The sequence below is a fragment of the Ammodytes marinus genome (assembly GCF_949987685.1).
Source record: "Ammodytes marinus genome assembly, chromosome: 4".
NCBI classification, from domain to species: Eukaryota; Metazoa; Chordata; class Actinopteri; order Uranoscopiformes; family Ammodytidae; genus Ammodytes; species Ammodytes marinus.
This window is the reverse complement of record NC_137233.1, coordinates 25,139,351-25,154,681: the sequence shown is the minus strand read 5'-3', so window position 1 is coordinate 25,154,681 and position 15,331 is coordinate 25,139,351. Positions and strand designations below refer to the sequence as shown.

General features: G+C 43.4%; 1 protein-coding gene across 1 annotated transcript in view; it reads left to right on the top strand.

Moving 5' to 3' along the window:
- The window catches only part of kbtbd8 (kelch repeat and BTB (POZ) domain containing 8), a gene marked incomplete at its 5' end in the record, with an annotated part of 55,706 nt that overhangs the window by 14,199 nt on the left and 26,176 nt on the right, over window positions 1-15,331 (top strand). The window contains 2 exons of the mRNA XM_080026608.1: window positions 1,810-1,938; window positions 4,844-4,957. Of these exons, the coding sequence (XP_079882734.1) occupies window positions 1,810-1,938; window positions 4,844-4,957 (243 nt within the window). The remainder of the gene's footprint in view (window positions 1-1,809; window positions 1,939-4,843; window positions 4,958-15,331) is intronic.

Sequence of the window (15,331 nt, the reverse complement as noted above, 5' to 3'; positions counted from 1 at the left end):
CACTTTGACCAATCAGAGCGAGGCTCCGATTCTCTGTTCTTATTGGCTGTTGGGACTGTCCATTCACTCACGACTTTGTTGGTGTAGTAGAGCGTGTCAGGAAGGGACCATAGGGGAGGGACCAAAGAGAACAAGTGGAGCGGTTGAGGTATTTGGATTCGAATCTCTATCCCAACTGCCATTTTCTCCCCAAATCCTCCACCCCAGTTTTCATTTGTTGTAGTATAGCCTGCCATAGAAAACATTCAGGATCATCATGTCTCTCAGTATCTCTTCACTGTTTGAGTTGTTCTCCTTTGCACTTTCAAACCAAGAAAATATGCATTCATCCATTGTAGGCTATGTGTGACACGAATAAGCATATGTCAATGCAAGGGCGTACGTATACATGCGCACATGTGTAAGGAATGGAATGAACAAATATACAGTTGTGTGCACGCAGTATGAATGTATGTGTGTGCATGTGTGTGTGTGTGTGTGTGTGTATGTGTGTGTGTGTGTGTGTGTGTGTGTGTGTGTGTGTGTGTGTGTGTGTGTGTGTGTGTGTGTGCATCTGACACTCAAGCATCAGCAGCTGGTGAACTGCTCTCGCACACCAGGTGCAACCTGTAGCTCTAGGCGCTGCGTCAGCACATAGCGTGGCAATTTGACACTCTGAGGCACAAACACACACATACACACACAAACAGTTACGGTGTCTACACACAGATATACACATACACTCACACATAGGCTGTACCCAGCTATGCATACAGAATGCAGCAGGTTTAAATATGAACACCATAAATCACTGATTGTATCACAGCGCTCATTTTGATCTGATAGGCTGACGGCCTGGGGAGCTTTGTAGATTGAGAAAGAGAGGGAGGGAGGGAGAGAGAGAGAGAGAGAGAGAGAGAGAGAGAGGAAGGGAGAGAGAGAATCATGTCATGTAGTCCCTGCAGTGTTCATGACTGATGTGATCGGGACACACAAGTGGTAAAGGCAGGCAATGAAAGGCATTTGGTTGCCATCTGTCTCTGTGGCCTCAGTGTCAAACAGTTGGCTGTCAGGCTCATGCCATAGACACACAACCAGGATAACCATTAGTCCATAAACAGGCGCCCTTCTATAGACAAATGGTAAGGGATTTCTATGGTCATGTCTGTGGTGAGATAATGACCATAAAGCCATGACTTACAGCTGCTCACCTGAAATACACACTAAATGGAACCGGAATCAAGAAGAAAAACAAAATGCCTTCAAAAGGGGATTTGTTACATGTCAAAGAATAACTGGGTGGCTTACTGAAGATCATTTAGCATCATGTCATGTGGCGTGCTCTTTAAGCCGCACGCGACTCAAGACCCTATCAGAAATCACCCAGATATTCCTACCGTATTCCTTTATAATTGAAAATATTAATTTCCCCAAAGAGGGATTAATAAAGAGATGTGTCTTCTTGATTTTGTTCTTTAGGGCTTTTTGTCAGATAATTAATTTCTTATTGTAATTTGTGGTCTCAGCAGTCCTACTTTAGAGATTAATAGTCCCATTTTGATGTTATATTATGGAGTGCTGAAATTTTAGATAATGGTCTACATTCTGGCCAAGTATTGGTGCAATCATGTACCCTTGTATATTTTAGTTTTGCATTGAGATATTTCATATATGTTACATACAGTTTTCTCACCAGAACAGAACAGAATTCTGCTAAACCAAAATTAATCTGGATTTAACCAACTCCATTTAACACAGGTCTTACATTATGGGGACAGTATTTCTACCATTTCAACACCTTTAAGAGAGTGTATGTGTTTGTGTTTCCAGGCTTAGTCAAGTACATTGATCAGATTCATGAAAGTTGTATTGGCGTCTACTGTGTCCTTTACCTGTGTTTGAGCGCCCATCGTGCACGTCTGGACAAGGCATCAGACTTCTCCCCACCGCTGGTTAACAGTAAGTACTTTATTTGAAGCTTGATAATCTGCAGAATTAATCTTTTTCTTATGAGGAAAACAGAGTGGGCGATAGGAGCGGGCGCTGACAGACACGCTGCGGTTTACAGACACTGCCGGCTCCCCACATCTATCCTGCTCAACAGCAGACTTCCCAATGGTCTCCGGCTTCACATAAGCCAGTGGTTGGGATTTAGAGGTTATTACTCTGTGTTCCCTGCTTTGTCTGAGGGGTCATCTTTTCTGATCGGGTTGAACACAAGAGGAACGCAGTGTAATGCAGTACTATTGTTAAAAAAAAAACACAATCTGGAACGCTCACTGACTCTCATAGAATTTAATCTTTGATGACAAACGTGGGAGTGTGGGGTTACCTAATATTTGAGAATGAAAAGGATGAGAGGAGAAATGGTAAAGTAGCTTGTGAGGAGTCCAGCCTGTCGCCCCCCCCCCCCCCCCGCCCCCCCTTTGAGCGGCCCCTGATTGTGAGGCCCGCAGTGTTTGAGCACTGAAGGTCATGGGTGACACCTGTTTCCCGTCTCATCTCCCAACATCAAGTTGAGTCCAGGGGAGGGGTGAGCGTGTGTGTGCGTGTGTGTGTGTGTGTGTGTGTGTGTGTGTGAGTGGGTGTGTGTGTGTGGGGGGGGGGGGGGGGGTGCCTCAACCCCCAAGACAGCATAGCACAAAACCTCCTGTGTTCGTTTCCTGCCCCGAGCAAGAAAGAAAAGGGGATGAAACGGCCAAGTTTGTGTATCAAGGTGGGGAATTAATTTCCGAGGTGAAAGGGAAGGCATGCGTGCCTTTTGAAGTAAGAACAGGAGTCCCTCTGCCTTACAGTTGTTTTGTACAACAGGCTCAAATGCGGGCCAGGCTCACACTGGAATACTTGAGCCAAACAACTATGTCACTTTTTTCATTCTTAGTGCACTACATGTTTAGTAGTTGAACTATTTTGCAGTAGCTTGATGGTAGTTCAACTACACTCATATTTGCATATTGATTTTAGTAGTAAATGGCTTTTTTGTGTGCCATTTTTTTTTGCGTGATTACCGAAATGACAAACTACAAACATTGTTGGGCCATAAAAGGAATATTATGAATTTTATTTTAATTTTTACCATTGCTTCTCTAATTGAACTCTCATTGGCGAGCCCCATCCCCTTTTTCTTTCATCCTGACCGCTGTTCATTGAAGAATTAATTGCCACTTTTTATTTTCTGCAATTAACCCAGTGGCCCTTATTTACATGTAACTTTTATAGCTATTTTGTTATAATGTCATATCACATTGTCAATTTACTCTGTTGTTTGAGTTACTGCAGCTATCTATACTCATGACTCCAGTCCGAGCAGGTCTGCATGGACACACTGTACACGCAAACACTGGAGAGAGTTTGCCCCCTTGTGGAGGAAGATAGCCCAACATTATCTGTGAACCCAGCCAGAAAGTCTGCAAAATCAGACAGAATAGCGATCACTTGTGCAATGTAACATATATTTAATATGACATGAATATCCTCAGATAATCTAGAAACAGCCACAACAAGCCGAGTGTTGCCAAAGGCTGTCTGCTTTTATTGAACCTCTCCGGTTGGACGAGTCCTACCTGTTTGCGCTGTGTCTGCCGGATGACAGCGAGCCATCTGTTTTCTGTTGTCATGGTCAGGATCAGGCCTCCTTGTCTTTTACCATATGGTGTTGTAAAAAATAAAATAAAAATACACTCATACATATCAGACATATTCACAGATTCATACAGTGCATGTAAATATAGCCCAGTGCCTTTTAAAACAGTCTTATGTTTGGGGGGGGGGGGGGGGGGGGGAGGGGGGGGGGGGAGCGCTGCAAAAGCGGTAAGTCATCTGCTCCCAGTCTCTTTATTAGCCCCCTGTTTCCCAGTTGACTTCTCTGCTGCTGAGGCGTGAAACTGCTCCGTGTTTGAGGCCTGGCCCGGGCTCTCCATACACGCCACTGTTGTGCTTGCAGCTGTATCCTGACGCAAGGTACTACGACCTCACTCAGCTGCTTTCTCCTCTGCAAACCCCCTCTCCTCTTTCACTATTTCTCCTCTCTCTCCGTTTCTTCTTCCTTTGCCCCTCCCTCCCTCCCTCCATCCACATGCCAAACCACTTACATTCACACAAGTTTAATGGCCTCTCTCTCTCTCTCTCTCTCTCTCACACTTGCCCTCTCCGCCCGCCAAACGATTATATGGTTTTCAGAATGCCTCCAGATGTATGCCATGTGCCACGCTTGACAGCATTAAACCCATTTCTAGTGAAATCAAGACTTACTTTAACACATATTCCGTGATTGAATTTCTGAATCACGTTTAGCTGCAAACAAAAGCAGTTTTGAAACCCTGAAAATATATCACCGATAAAATGGCTATTTCATACAAACACAGAATGTTAATCAACATTTGTAAGAACAACCAAACAGTTCTTTGAAACAAAAAGAGCACCTTCTGGCCATATTTCATTTCTACCCAGTGTTTAAGGGAACGGACAGCAGATGGCATCAGAGTGCCAGTTCTCTCTGTGTGTTCTCAGCTGATCTCTGACCAGTTGTTGCTTGGCTCAGGTTGTTCCCAGGAGGATGTTAAGGTGGGGAATGTATAACAAATACTGAACTCCGAGACAAGTGAGTCAGGGCAGTGTCAGCAAAAAAAATAAAAAATAAAACACTGCCCTCTCCAACCCCCGAGCCTTAATATGAGCCATCTACCACAGTGCACTCTACAGTAAGGCAAACAGTACAGTGGCTTCAAGGGAAGTCGCACACTCACACCATTTACAAAACGTATCCAAAATGATCACCGCAAGAGCACCGTAACCAGATTTTTCTGGTCATCTTGCCATGATAAATATCAGCGTCTTCACTTCTCAAACAACCATGTGTATCCAGGTGTTGTCATGGGAACATTGCCGTGGATGATGGGAGCTGACAGCTGTTTGGGTCCAGTGAAATTACTCAGCCAATCTGGCAACTCCTCCTACCGGACAGATGGAGATTGGAAAGGTATAGTGATCACATTTAGCAGCGTCACACATCACTCTGGATTTGCAATCAGACATTCCATCATCCACCCCCCCCCCCCCCCCCCCACTCCCTCCTCTTCCCCATCCACTGAAACAGTAGGATCGCCAGTGTCTTTTTATACATTTCTAGAGAATGGTAAAGTAGGAAATACGGGCAGACAGAGGATAGGATAATGGTTGGAGGCCAAACAAAAAGGAACACAGATGGACAGATGAACTCTGCTTGCTTCCTTCTGTGGTTCAAAAAGTAGCCATCATGAACAAAGATACAATTATGAACTTGCATTTTTATTATAACAGGACTAACGCTCTCCAGTCATGTTGTACTGAGGCACAGCTGTGCTTTGATGCCGCCGTCACTGCATGTTCACACTTATTATGGTTACAGACATGTTTAGCAGGTATGTTTGTTTCTCACCATCTCAGTTGTGTGTGTTACCATTCCATAATTTTTTTTTCTTTCCTATACAGGTAAATCCCATTGAGACCGGAGACTCTTTTGCAAGGGAGACCTGTTACCATTCACAAACACATTCATACACCGATATCAGGCTAACTATCGACATTCACACGGAATTTGTATCAGGGAATCTCAGTAACTCTGCATTGATTTGGCCAGGAAGAAAAGTATAAGACAAAGCAAGGGACTCACAAAAGCTATTGCAATTCGTCCTGAGGGAGAACATGTGTTACTGTACCAAATGTCATGATCTTTCAAAAGGTTGTTGAGATAACTCCCTCAAAGAACAGATGATCTCAACCTCGTGGTCCAGTAATGTCTGCATAAGGTTTCGAGTCAATCCATTGTGCAGATTTTGCGATATTTCTCTGTGAAAGTGAAAAATATGACAACCAAGCCAAATTCAGGCTTGATGAAAAAGCTCTATTCAGACCTAGATCCAGATTTTGTTCCCTGAAGATGTATCTAGGATGTATCTTCTGTGCAAAATGATAGTGTTGAATCTCATTTCAATCCATCCAATAGCTGTTGACATATTTCAGTCTGGTAGAAAGTGATGGACGGGCCGACGACAATATCTGTCTGTACCAGCAGAGCAAATGTTCGACAACTCGTGTGTTGATCCAGGTGCAATGTACCTTTACAATGGGTGCCCAAATAATTCACAGAATGACGTTGGAGATACAGTATAGTAGGCACAGTAGAGCTCAATATTTTAGATCCATATGTCATGTATCGTTAGGCCGCAAAAGGCTTTCACGGGAAGTTCTCTGGAAAAGTATCACACCGTGGCGTTAGTGGATTACTTCAAAGCAGGAGCAGCAGCACTCTTTAAATTTGGCCCATCAGAGGAACGAATCGATCGGGCCGCCAAAGACCTCGTTTGTCTCCCACTTGGTGAAGTCTCAGATGACACAGAGCTTGCATTTTACCCCCCTGCGAGTGGCAGCCAACGCCAGACAGAGAGACAGAGTATTAATTAGGCCTCTCTCTCTCTCTCTCTCTCTCTCTCTCTCTGTCACACCGCCCCTCTCTCACCCTCACCTCCCGGGACGCTCCCACAGAATGGGCATCGCTGGCCAGCACTGGAAATGAGCCTTGAAAGTGTAATTAATGAGTGCAATGGTGAGATAATTACTGTGAACAAAAGTATCGATCAGGCCAGCAAAGTCATGAAGCTTAGAAAAAAAACAATCTGACCTGAAAAGCCTTACCTCATACTGGTGTCAGGAAATATGGTGAGTGAGGTAATGCAATACAGTCGACCATATATGGGCTTGCCCCCATCACTCCTAGATTTCTAAAATGGTGAGAGAGGTATTTCAACTCTGAGCTGATCAGTGGCGTGGCGTGAGGATTTTTTTTGAGGAAGCCAAGTGAGACAACACCTTTAATCTACATGTTTATTGGAAGGTGGGGGACAGAAAAGAGTAGGCTACGTCGCAGCTTGTATTCAATGTAACTACAAGAGCTATTATAGCGCCTGGTCACTTTACCAGGACTTGCACAAGCCTGTAATCTGTCCGACACCGCTCGTTCGTTCTCTCTCTCTCACTCACACACCTCCTAATCGTTTTATTAAATTATACATTGTATTATAAATGCACCCCCCACCCCGACCGGAATGCACAACTAGCCGCTTAATGCCCAATACAGATTCAAATTCATTCACAATATAATTAGGGGGCGTTTTATAGGTTATTTTAAGTTTCACGTTCACGTGAGACACGACTCACACAATCAGTTAGGTGCTTGACATACACACATACTTTCTATACATCCTTTTCGTTTAAGAACTAGGCCAAATGTTCATTATACAACACCACTTTAAGACAACCCAGAACAACTTCAGTGGATACCAATGCAACTTAATCAAGGCACAATTAGCAATAAAATAACACAAAACATAACATATAGCTAAACGGACAGTAAAGGAAACAGTTAACCCGCGCCGGGAGAAGGTGTGTATTTTACTCACTATTTGTAGAGGAAGGCCATTAGCTGAAGATTGCCGCTACCAGCTAGCCACTCAGTGCGGACATAGTTCTCCTCCCTGAAAGTGTGATAAACTTTCTTTCTCTCCACAGGCATTGGCCTGCCGTCAGATTTGATTTTTAATGGCTCCTCAATTGGCAGTTTGGTAAAATATTTTTTCACTAAATACTCAAATCTCCACCCTCCATAACTGTTCTTGCTAATATGATAACAATGCAAACATGCTAATCTCCCGCTATTGTTATTGTTGTTAAATTTCAGTGACGTTGATAATGATGCTTTGATTTGATTGGTGAAGCCAAGGGCCGAGTGGCTTCCCTTGGCACCCTCATGACACCCTCCTGACCAATCACAGGAGGGCAGTGTCAAGACAATAGCCTCACCTGATTGGTCAATCCTTCTTTCTTTTTTTCACCAAGGGATGCCAGCCATGATGCCAGGCCCCCAGGATGCTGCCTTCTCCGAGCAGCCAGCATGGACATGTGGCCAACCCATTGGTATTGCATGGTAAGGGGTGGAGCTTATTTTCATGCGGCCCGTAGGCAGATGTCCCTGTCCACACAGTACAAGCAGCGAACAAGATTGTGTCTCTGCACATTTTTTCTGGATATCAATCATAGGCTCATACTTATCTTTAGACCATATACTATTAAAATGTAAGTTTTCTCATTTCAAAACGCCACCTCAAGCGTTTTATTAGCCCAACGGCTTTTAACGGCTTTCAGTTTGTTTTCGCCAGGCTAGATGCTACAGAACGAGACACCCGCCTCCAGTCCGCTACGCTTGCCGCCCTCTTTCTTGATAGGTCCATAATGCCGCTACGTCCATGCTACGTCATGCTTTGGGCCGTATGGAATTTCCGGATTATGCTTCCTTGTTGCTTCTCTGCGCCTATGAGCAGCTTTCATCGGAATGAATGGGCGCCATGTTTCAATACGGTGTCCATTTCTTTATATGTCCATGCATGATGCCAGCTCGGCCTGGCTTCCTCGCGGACATACAGTGTGCAGTATCGTGTTTCGCCGCGTCTTCAGAATCTAAATGTAAAGGGGCGCTGTTTCGTGCATTGTGAAATGCTCAATGAGAGGAGAAAAATGGGGAAGAAATGACAGCAACACAGCACCAAATAATTACCGAAACTGTTAATAAAAATGTTTTTATTGGATGACAACTACAGCCTAAAAAACAGGGAAGCCTGGCTTCCCTCGGCCTCCGGGAGAAAACGCCACTGGAGCTGATTGGATTCATCAGCAGTGGATATCTGGACATGATTGCAGATTTTCACTTTTAGGGAGAAAGTGCCATTTTTACAACAAGAATAGAGTGTGAATGTAGGTGCTGGTTCTAAACACTATGGAGAAATTCTGATATTGTCAGTGTAACATAACAGTTTTTGAGTTTTTGACCATATAAGCGAATGGATCAAGGGATTATTTACCCTATTGACCCTTGCAATCCCCTGACTTTTCCTCTAAAGCCACCGGGCGGTTGACATTTTGCTTTTGAGTGAAATGCCTTAACAACAATTGAAAGCATTGCCATGAAGGACGGCAGACAACACACACATTCATGATGACTTGCAATTGCTTTGGTGATTGGCGGCTATCTTTCACTTTTCATCCAATGCCACCATTGTGTTCAAAGCTTTGGTTTATGACCTGCAAGACTATGATATTTACCAGCTTCACCTGTCATTTTTGTTTAGCCCTTACTGAACTATAAAACAGCAAATCCGGTACACATTATACCTGCAACACATCAGCATAATAGCATTGTTCAATGTGAGCACGTTAGCATGTGAGCAATGTTAGCAATTAGCTCAAAGAACTGCCATGAAATAATCCAGCCTAGCAGAGCAGAGCCTTGTTTGGTATTTAACACTTGTTATTTTTAAAATGTGGGCGCTTTACGAATTTGACAGCCGCAGTTTTTTTTCACTCGCCCCAGACATGTAAATGAAACATTGGTGAGTAGGTCTATAATGGCCTATGTCTATTTCCATTTATATTACAGCTATTTGTGCTATGTTGGCGTATGGGTTCAAATTGTAGGAACATAATGAAAACTGTTCGCATTATCTCAGGAACTGCATTTTAAGGCCATATGTTTTTGTATCCAAAATCATATTCCACCTTCTCACTATAATTTCAATCACCTAATATCACTAAATGCAGTGCAGCCTATGTTTGTGTTGCTGTTTAAGATATCTGAAAGATAATATAGCTTAAATTATTAGCCTTAAAATTACATCTCTTCCATTGATATGATGTATCTCAACTCATCAATCACAAAAATCCTTTAGGTATAAAGCTGAGCTAAATTTGAACCTGTTGAGATACCATAATGTAAACCCTGCAATGCTAGATATGAATAAAGTAATACGCATGTATCGGTAAAGTGTGCATACTAAGTAAGTCGGCTCACTGCCTTTAGTTTTACAGACTTCAAATGCAGTAAGACCTATTTGAGAAGTGGGTGGTTCACAAGAAAAACGGGGAGAACTTGTAACACAGTAATGACACCAACTTCAAGAGTGTATAGGCTACATCTACTCAGTCAACACCCGATGGAATTAAGTATCATAAATGAATTAACCAAACGAGCCACTGTCTTTCACTGCGTTACAAAACCTTTTGCCATGTATCACGACTGTGCTTTGAAAGTGGGACCAGAAACTGAACTATGACTGAAATATTGATTACAGGGCAAAGGAGAGATGATGATATTGGCTGAAATGAGATCAAATGATTGCTTGAAATAGTGCTGCAGCAGACCTGTTAAATAGTGTGTGCGGAAGATAGCGAGAGAGCGAGAGAGGGATAGAAAGTAAATGCGTGTTCACGTCTCTCTCTCTCCTCCATATATTTCCTTTTCCTTCCCCTACCTTTGCTGTGTAACTAATGAGGCAGCAAACTGATGAAAGATGGTCAGTGGGAGCCACGTGTTTATTTCTGGTCTTCTTGAAACAGCACTAAGCACGAAAAAAAATAATAATTACGTGCCAGTGTGAATAATTAAAGGGCTTCGGAGCTCCACTGATCCACCTGTCCGCAGATCAATAGACAACATTCAGATGGAGCGTTCGTTCTATGGTGGCTCCCCCACACACACCACCACCACAAACCTATCAAATGCTTTATGGGTAGTTTAACAAATGGTGGATGTGGATTGGAACGACCAGATTTGTTTTCATTCAGCAAGAGGCCTGTTAAAAGTGCTATCTTGTTTGACCAGCAAAGGTTATCACTCTCTTACACTCTAAACACAATGTCATCTATAATAATTCCATAATGCCCTTCCTTCCCCCTGTTCACTCATGTGGGGCTAATACCTAATGAATACTCTTAGCGTGGCTGCTGCGGTCTCAGGGCTCAATTTTCTATTCTATTTCTGTGTATTGAACATCAAATGCAGCGCGGGGCCCTCGTGTGGGATTAAAGGGCTTGTTCTTTCCTAATAGGCCCTTGACCTTCGCGGCTCTCTGACAGCGGCTCCGGCATTAGCCCCCCTCTTTCTGCGCTATAGCGTCCGCTGCACCGGGCTCCCATGATGCAAATTTGATGTCACAACATCAAAAGGCGTGCTGATCAAAGGTCAGCCCTCCTTTGTGTAGGTGTTTGATATCAAAATTTCTATTTCATCTCCAGCTGTCAAGGGCTGTTAGAGCTGAAGAGCAAAGGAACGCGGGAGTGGAAGGAGAGAGAGCAGGAGAGCTAGTCAAAATTGGAAGAAAAGAAAAAAGGAAAGAAAAAAAGATATGTAGTTGACTCAGCTTGGAAAAAAGGCGACAAAAGCCCGCTGGAACTCCAGCATTTGAGATGTGACATGTATTTACATGCACCCTGTGTTGTGTACATTTTTCCTGAACTGTTTTCTTGATTAGGATATATATACTGCACATTTATAGCAGAGCAGAAATGATAGTGAGTTGCACATAGTGCCGTAATCATTGGCTGCACATCTGAAATAACCATAGCATAGCACTCTATACTCTGCTTTGATTGTGTCTCTATTTCCTCATGCATTCCTCATGAGCCCTTGAAAATTGCGTAGGAAAGGGGAAAAAGGGAAGTTGGAATCGATGCATCATTCCTATTAATTAGGGCCATGATTTGCTGAGGCGTCTCCGAAATAAACCAATCTGAATGCGGAATTAGGATTCAGGGCAGAACAGTCGGGGCTGCAGTATCCAGTACTGTCAAATTATGCATGAAATTATGGTTTAAGATAGAAGCCATCTCTCTCAATCATAGTGACACACTCCGGTGGCATTCACTGACTGTGTTCCCTGTGTGTGTGTGTGTGTGTGTGTGTGTGTGTGTGTGTGTGTGTGTGTGTGTGTGTGTGTGTGTGTGTGTGTGTGTGTGTGTGTGTGTGTGTGTGTGTGTGTGTGTGTGTGTGTGTGTGTGTGTGTGTGTGTGTGGATGAATGCGCTTTATGTTTTGCATGTGGGCTAATAAAAAAAAGATAGGTCACGCATCATGCACACTTCCCATGTCAGAACCCCGAAACACATATCAGCCACATGTTTAATCGCCCGCGCTACCTTCACTATTAGAAATCTCTCACAAGGACACAGACAGGCCACTCAATAAACTTCACTCAATTAGCCGAGAAAAAATTCAATCAGATCCACGTGAAGGAGCCTTTGGAGACTTCTAGGACCGCCAGGAGAGCGGGGATAGCATTCGACACTGTGGACAGCATCACCGCATGCCATGCAAATACACCGCCTGAGCCTGAGTCTAAGGAATACATCTAAGCTTGAATGTGGAGCGTTCTCATCCAAGGCCAGGCCAGCAGCAGTTGTATGCATGAGGAATGTTATTAGACCATCAGCAGGGCAGTGAGGGCAAAGTGAATGAAGGGAGGGGGTCATGTTTGGCTTCTTTTGGATAAACTTTGTGCCAATTTAAGAACTTAATTTTTGCGATTGTCCACCACTTTTAGCCTGCTTTGGTATTTCACTATGATTTACCATTGTGCTACCGTTGAAATTTGAGCTTGTTTTGCTCCCGAAGCAAAAAGGCACAAGGCACCACAGGTGAAGTTTGAGAAGAAGCAGTGTTAAAAAAATATTTTTGTTATGATCATCTTGATCCGAGACAGGTAAAAAAAAAGATTTTGATTTCAGAAGCAACTCAGTGTCAGTTTCTGAGTATCTGCATTTCTGTTTCTCAGTGGTAGATGGCAATGTTGCTCTTCCACAGAAAGACCATTGAGCCAAACATGAGGGTTTGGGTGTTTGCAAATAGCTGCTTCTTGCAAACAGTTTTTTACCGTAATTGTTCAATTTGAAACGATCAGAAAGCACTTTTGGCAAATATGATGTTATGTGGAAACACGAATGAAGGAAACACTTGAAGTTATGAAGGTAAGGAATGTGTATTATAAGGATGCACAAATTCCAGATTAGAATATAATGGGATCCAATCACTCTCAGTTGCCAATAGAACTCAAGATATGTTTTTATTTTATACTTGAGCAGTTGCACATGAAACGAAAAACTAAAATACATTTCAAAAATGCCAATCAGTTGCTACAGTATGTGTCCCTGATACACAACGTTGACGTTCTTCTATAAAAATGTGTTTTTCCCCTTGTGACTTCCTATCACAATTAGGAACTTTTTAGTATTTCAAAAGTAAAATGTTTGCGACTTTTCCCTTACTTTCTCCATACAAACAACTTGTATCCATCTGCTGTCATAAATTAAGCTTGAGAAATATAACACTTTATATAACTTAAACTGAGCATGAATCCCTGCACATATTTGCACTACTGTACAGTAAAGTAGTTGTGGTACAGCTATTGTTAGAGGCCAGACTTCCGCTCAGTTGGGAGAGGGAAAACTTGCCCTTATGGAACTACAGACTTTCTCTCTGTAATCCATAATGTTCCAGTGAAATATGAATAAGAATGACTAAAATGGGGGGGGGGGGGGGGTGATGCCTTCTTCAACAGACTGAGGATGAATTAGTGGCTGCAGAGAAAGATTAGTTGCATGGGGGGGTGATTACTCTCCTCCTGATACAAATGAAGGCATGGGGCTTATCTCACGGGCTCATGAATAGGCTTTGTATAATGAAGAGGCTCCTCATAGCCACAAGGAGGAGCCACATTAATTGCCTGACAAGCCAAAACCTTCACTATATGTTAATGGTAAAGGCATGAGGATCAGAAAAGGGAGGGGGGGGGTCATCCCTTTATTTCCTTTCATTTCTCTCTGTTGTTTTTCTCCCCTGGCCCTCGCCACCTGTGGAGAGGCGTTGGGCGGGGGGGGGAGGTGGATCAGAATTTAAATGAAGTTGGAAAAAGTCTTGGTTAGAGTGAGTGAGAGGCGAAAGATAGGAGGGGAAAATGGGGAGATATACGCGGGCTGACAGAAACATAATCAGCGGCAAAATGAAACAACAAAGCAAGACAGAGGAGGGCAGGTGAGGGGAGAGAAAGAGAGACATCGCTTTCAGAGGCTGTTCAAAATCCTCCTCCTCCAGCAGCACTCGTCCCTGATGTGGAAGGGTGCTTCTTTCTGTTGCCGAAACACCTAATTATAGGCTGGAGCACTCGCACACATACATCCACTCACACTGGTGGAGTTGTGTCATCGTGTGACGGGTATAATGTGTCCCTCAGAAACAATACACGTCAAAGACTTTTTCAAAAATGGCATGTCTCCGGTAGAAGAGATGTAATGAAAAGTATCTCAGAGTATACGTTCACACGACAATGGACACGCTAAAAACGGGAAACGTTTTTCCTTTATGTTTTAAACAAATTCCGAGTTTAGACAGCAGTGTTTTGAATATGCTCCGCATGCACACAGATCCGCAAAAAGGACCCAAATCACCGTAGTATGCATGAAAGGCCAGTAGTTGGCAGTGAAACTTTGTAGACGTTAGCCCTTCCGGTGCAATTTGACGTATGTTAATAATCCGTCTCTTTTGATCACAGTAATGGTGTATCAAATCTACACTTTGTTGGAGGAGCGTTAATAAACTTATCAGAGATAACAATACAAACATAGCCACAAACATAGCTCGGCCATTTGCTACTCCATTTACGATGAGTCTCCTAACGTGCGCGTGGCTATATGACTATCAACACTGCGACGCTGGAGATTCATGTTCAAAAGATTTCACACTGGAACCTGGTTTTCAAAAGTTTTCATTTTCAGTCCCTCAAAATGCTGTCCAAAACATAAAAATACTTTTTGCCTATTGTGTTTTGAAACATTACAACAACTCAACAGCCTCTCAATCTCGCTGCAGTGTTGGTTGGTCGTGTAACAAAGTCTTTGTGCTTCCTTTCATCGTCCCAAAAATGAAAAAAGAAAATTCCCATGAGAGGATAAATGAGCCACAAGTGCAGTTTGCTAGCAGCCCCGACCGACGGAGAGCAAGCAGGGCCAGGGGTAATAAACTCTGACATTTGCAGTCTTATTGTGGCAGCCGCTGTCTGGCTGCTCTCAACCCCCACCACTCCTCGGTCTGCGCTCCATCCCCACACCCCAGGTCAGTAACTTTGACTCGCTAACCACCCCTCATTAGTATTCTAGAAAGCTTCGTGGCAGACATCCAGTTTCTGTGTGGGGAAAACAAAGGCTGCTGCTGTAGTAGTTGTACCGCAGGCTTCGGGCGCCTTCCAAATTGCTGTGATATGAGTGATAGGGCCGAGGAGAATGGCGAATCGCCTCTACAATACAAGTTGTAGTCTTCCAAAAGAAACTCCTGTAGAAAAGCACACCAAAAGGCAATCCTTTGTTGTTTAAAATGTAGGTAAAAACATTGGTGGGATGCAACACAGTGCTTTTAGTCAAGGTCTGTTTCTTATATGGGCAAGTCTCAAGTACTTGAACTTTGCTTGGGCATTTACATTGTATGCTTCTTCAAACTTCTA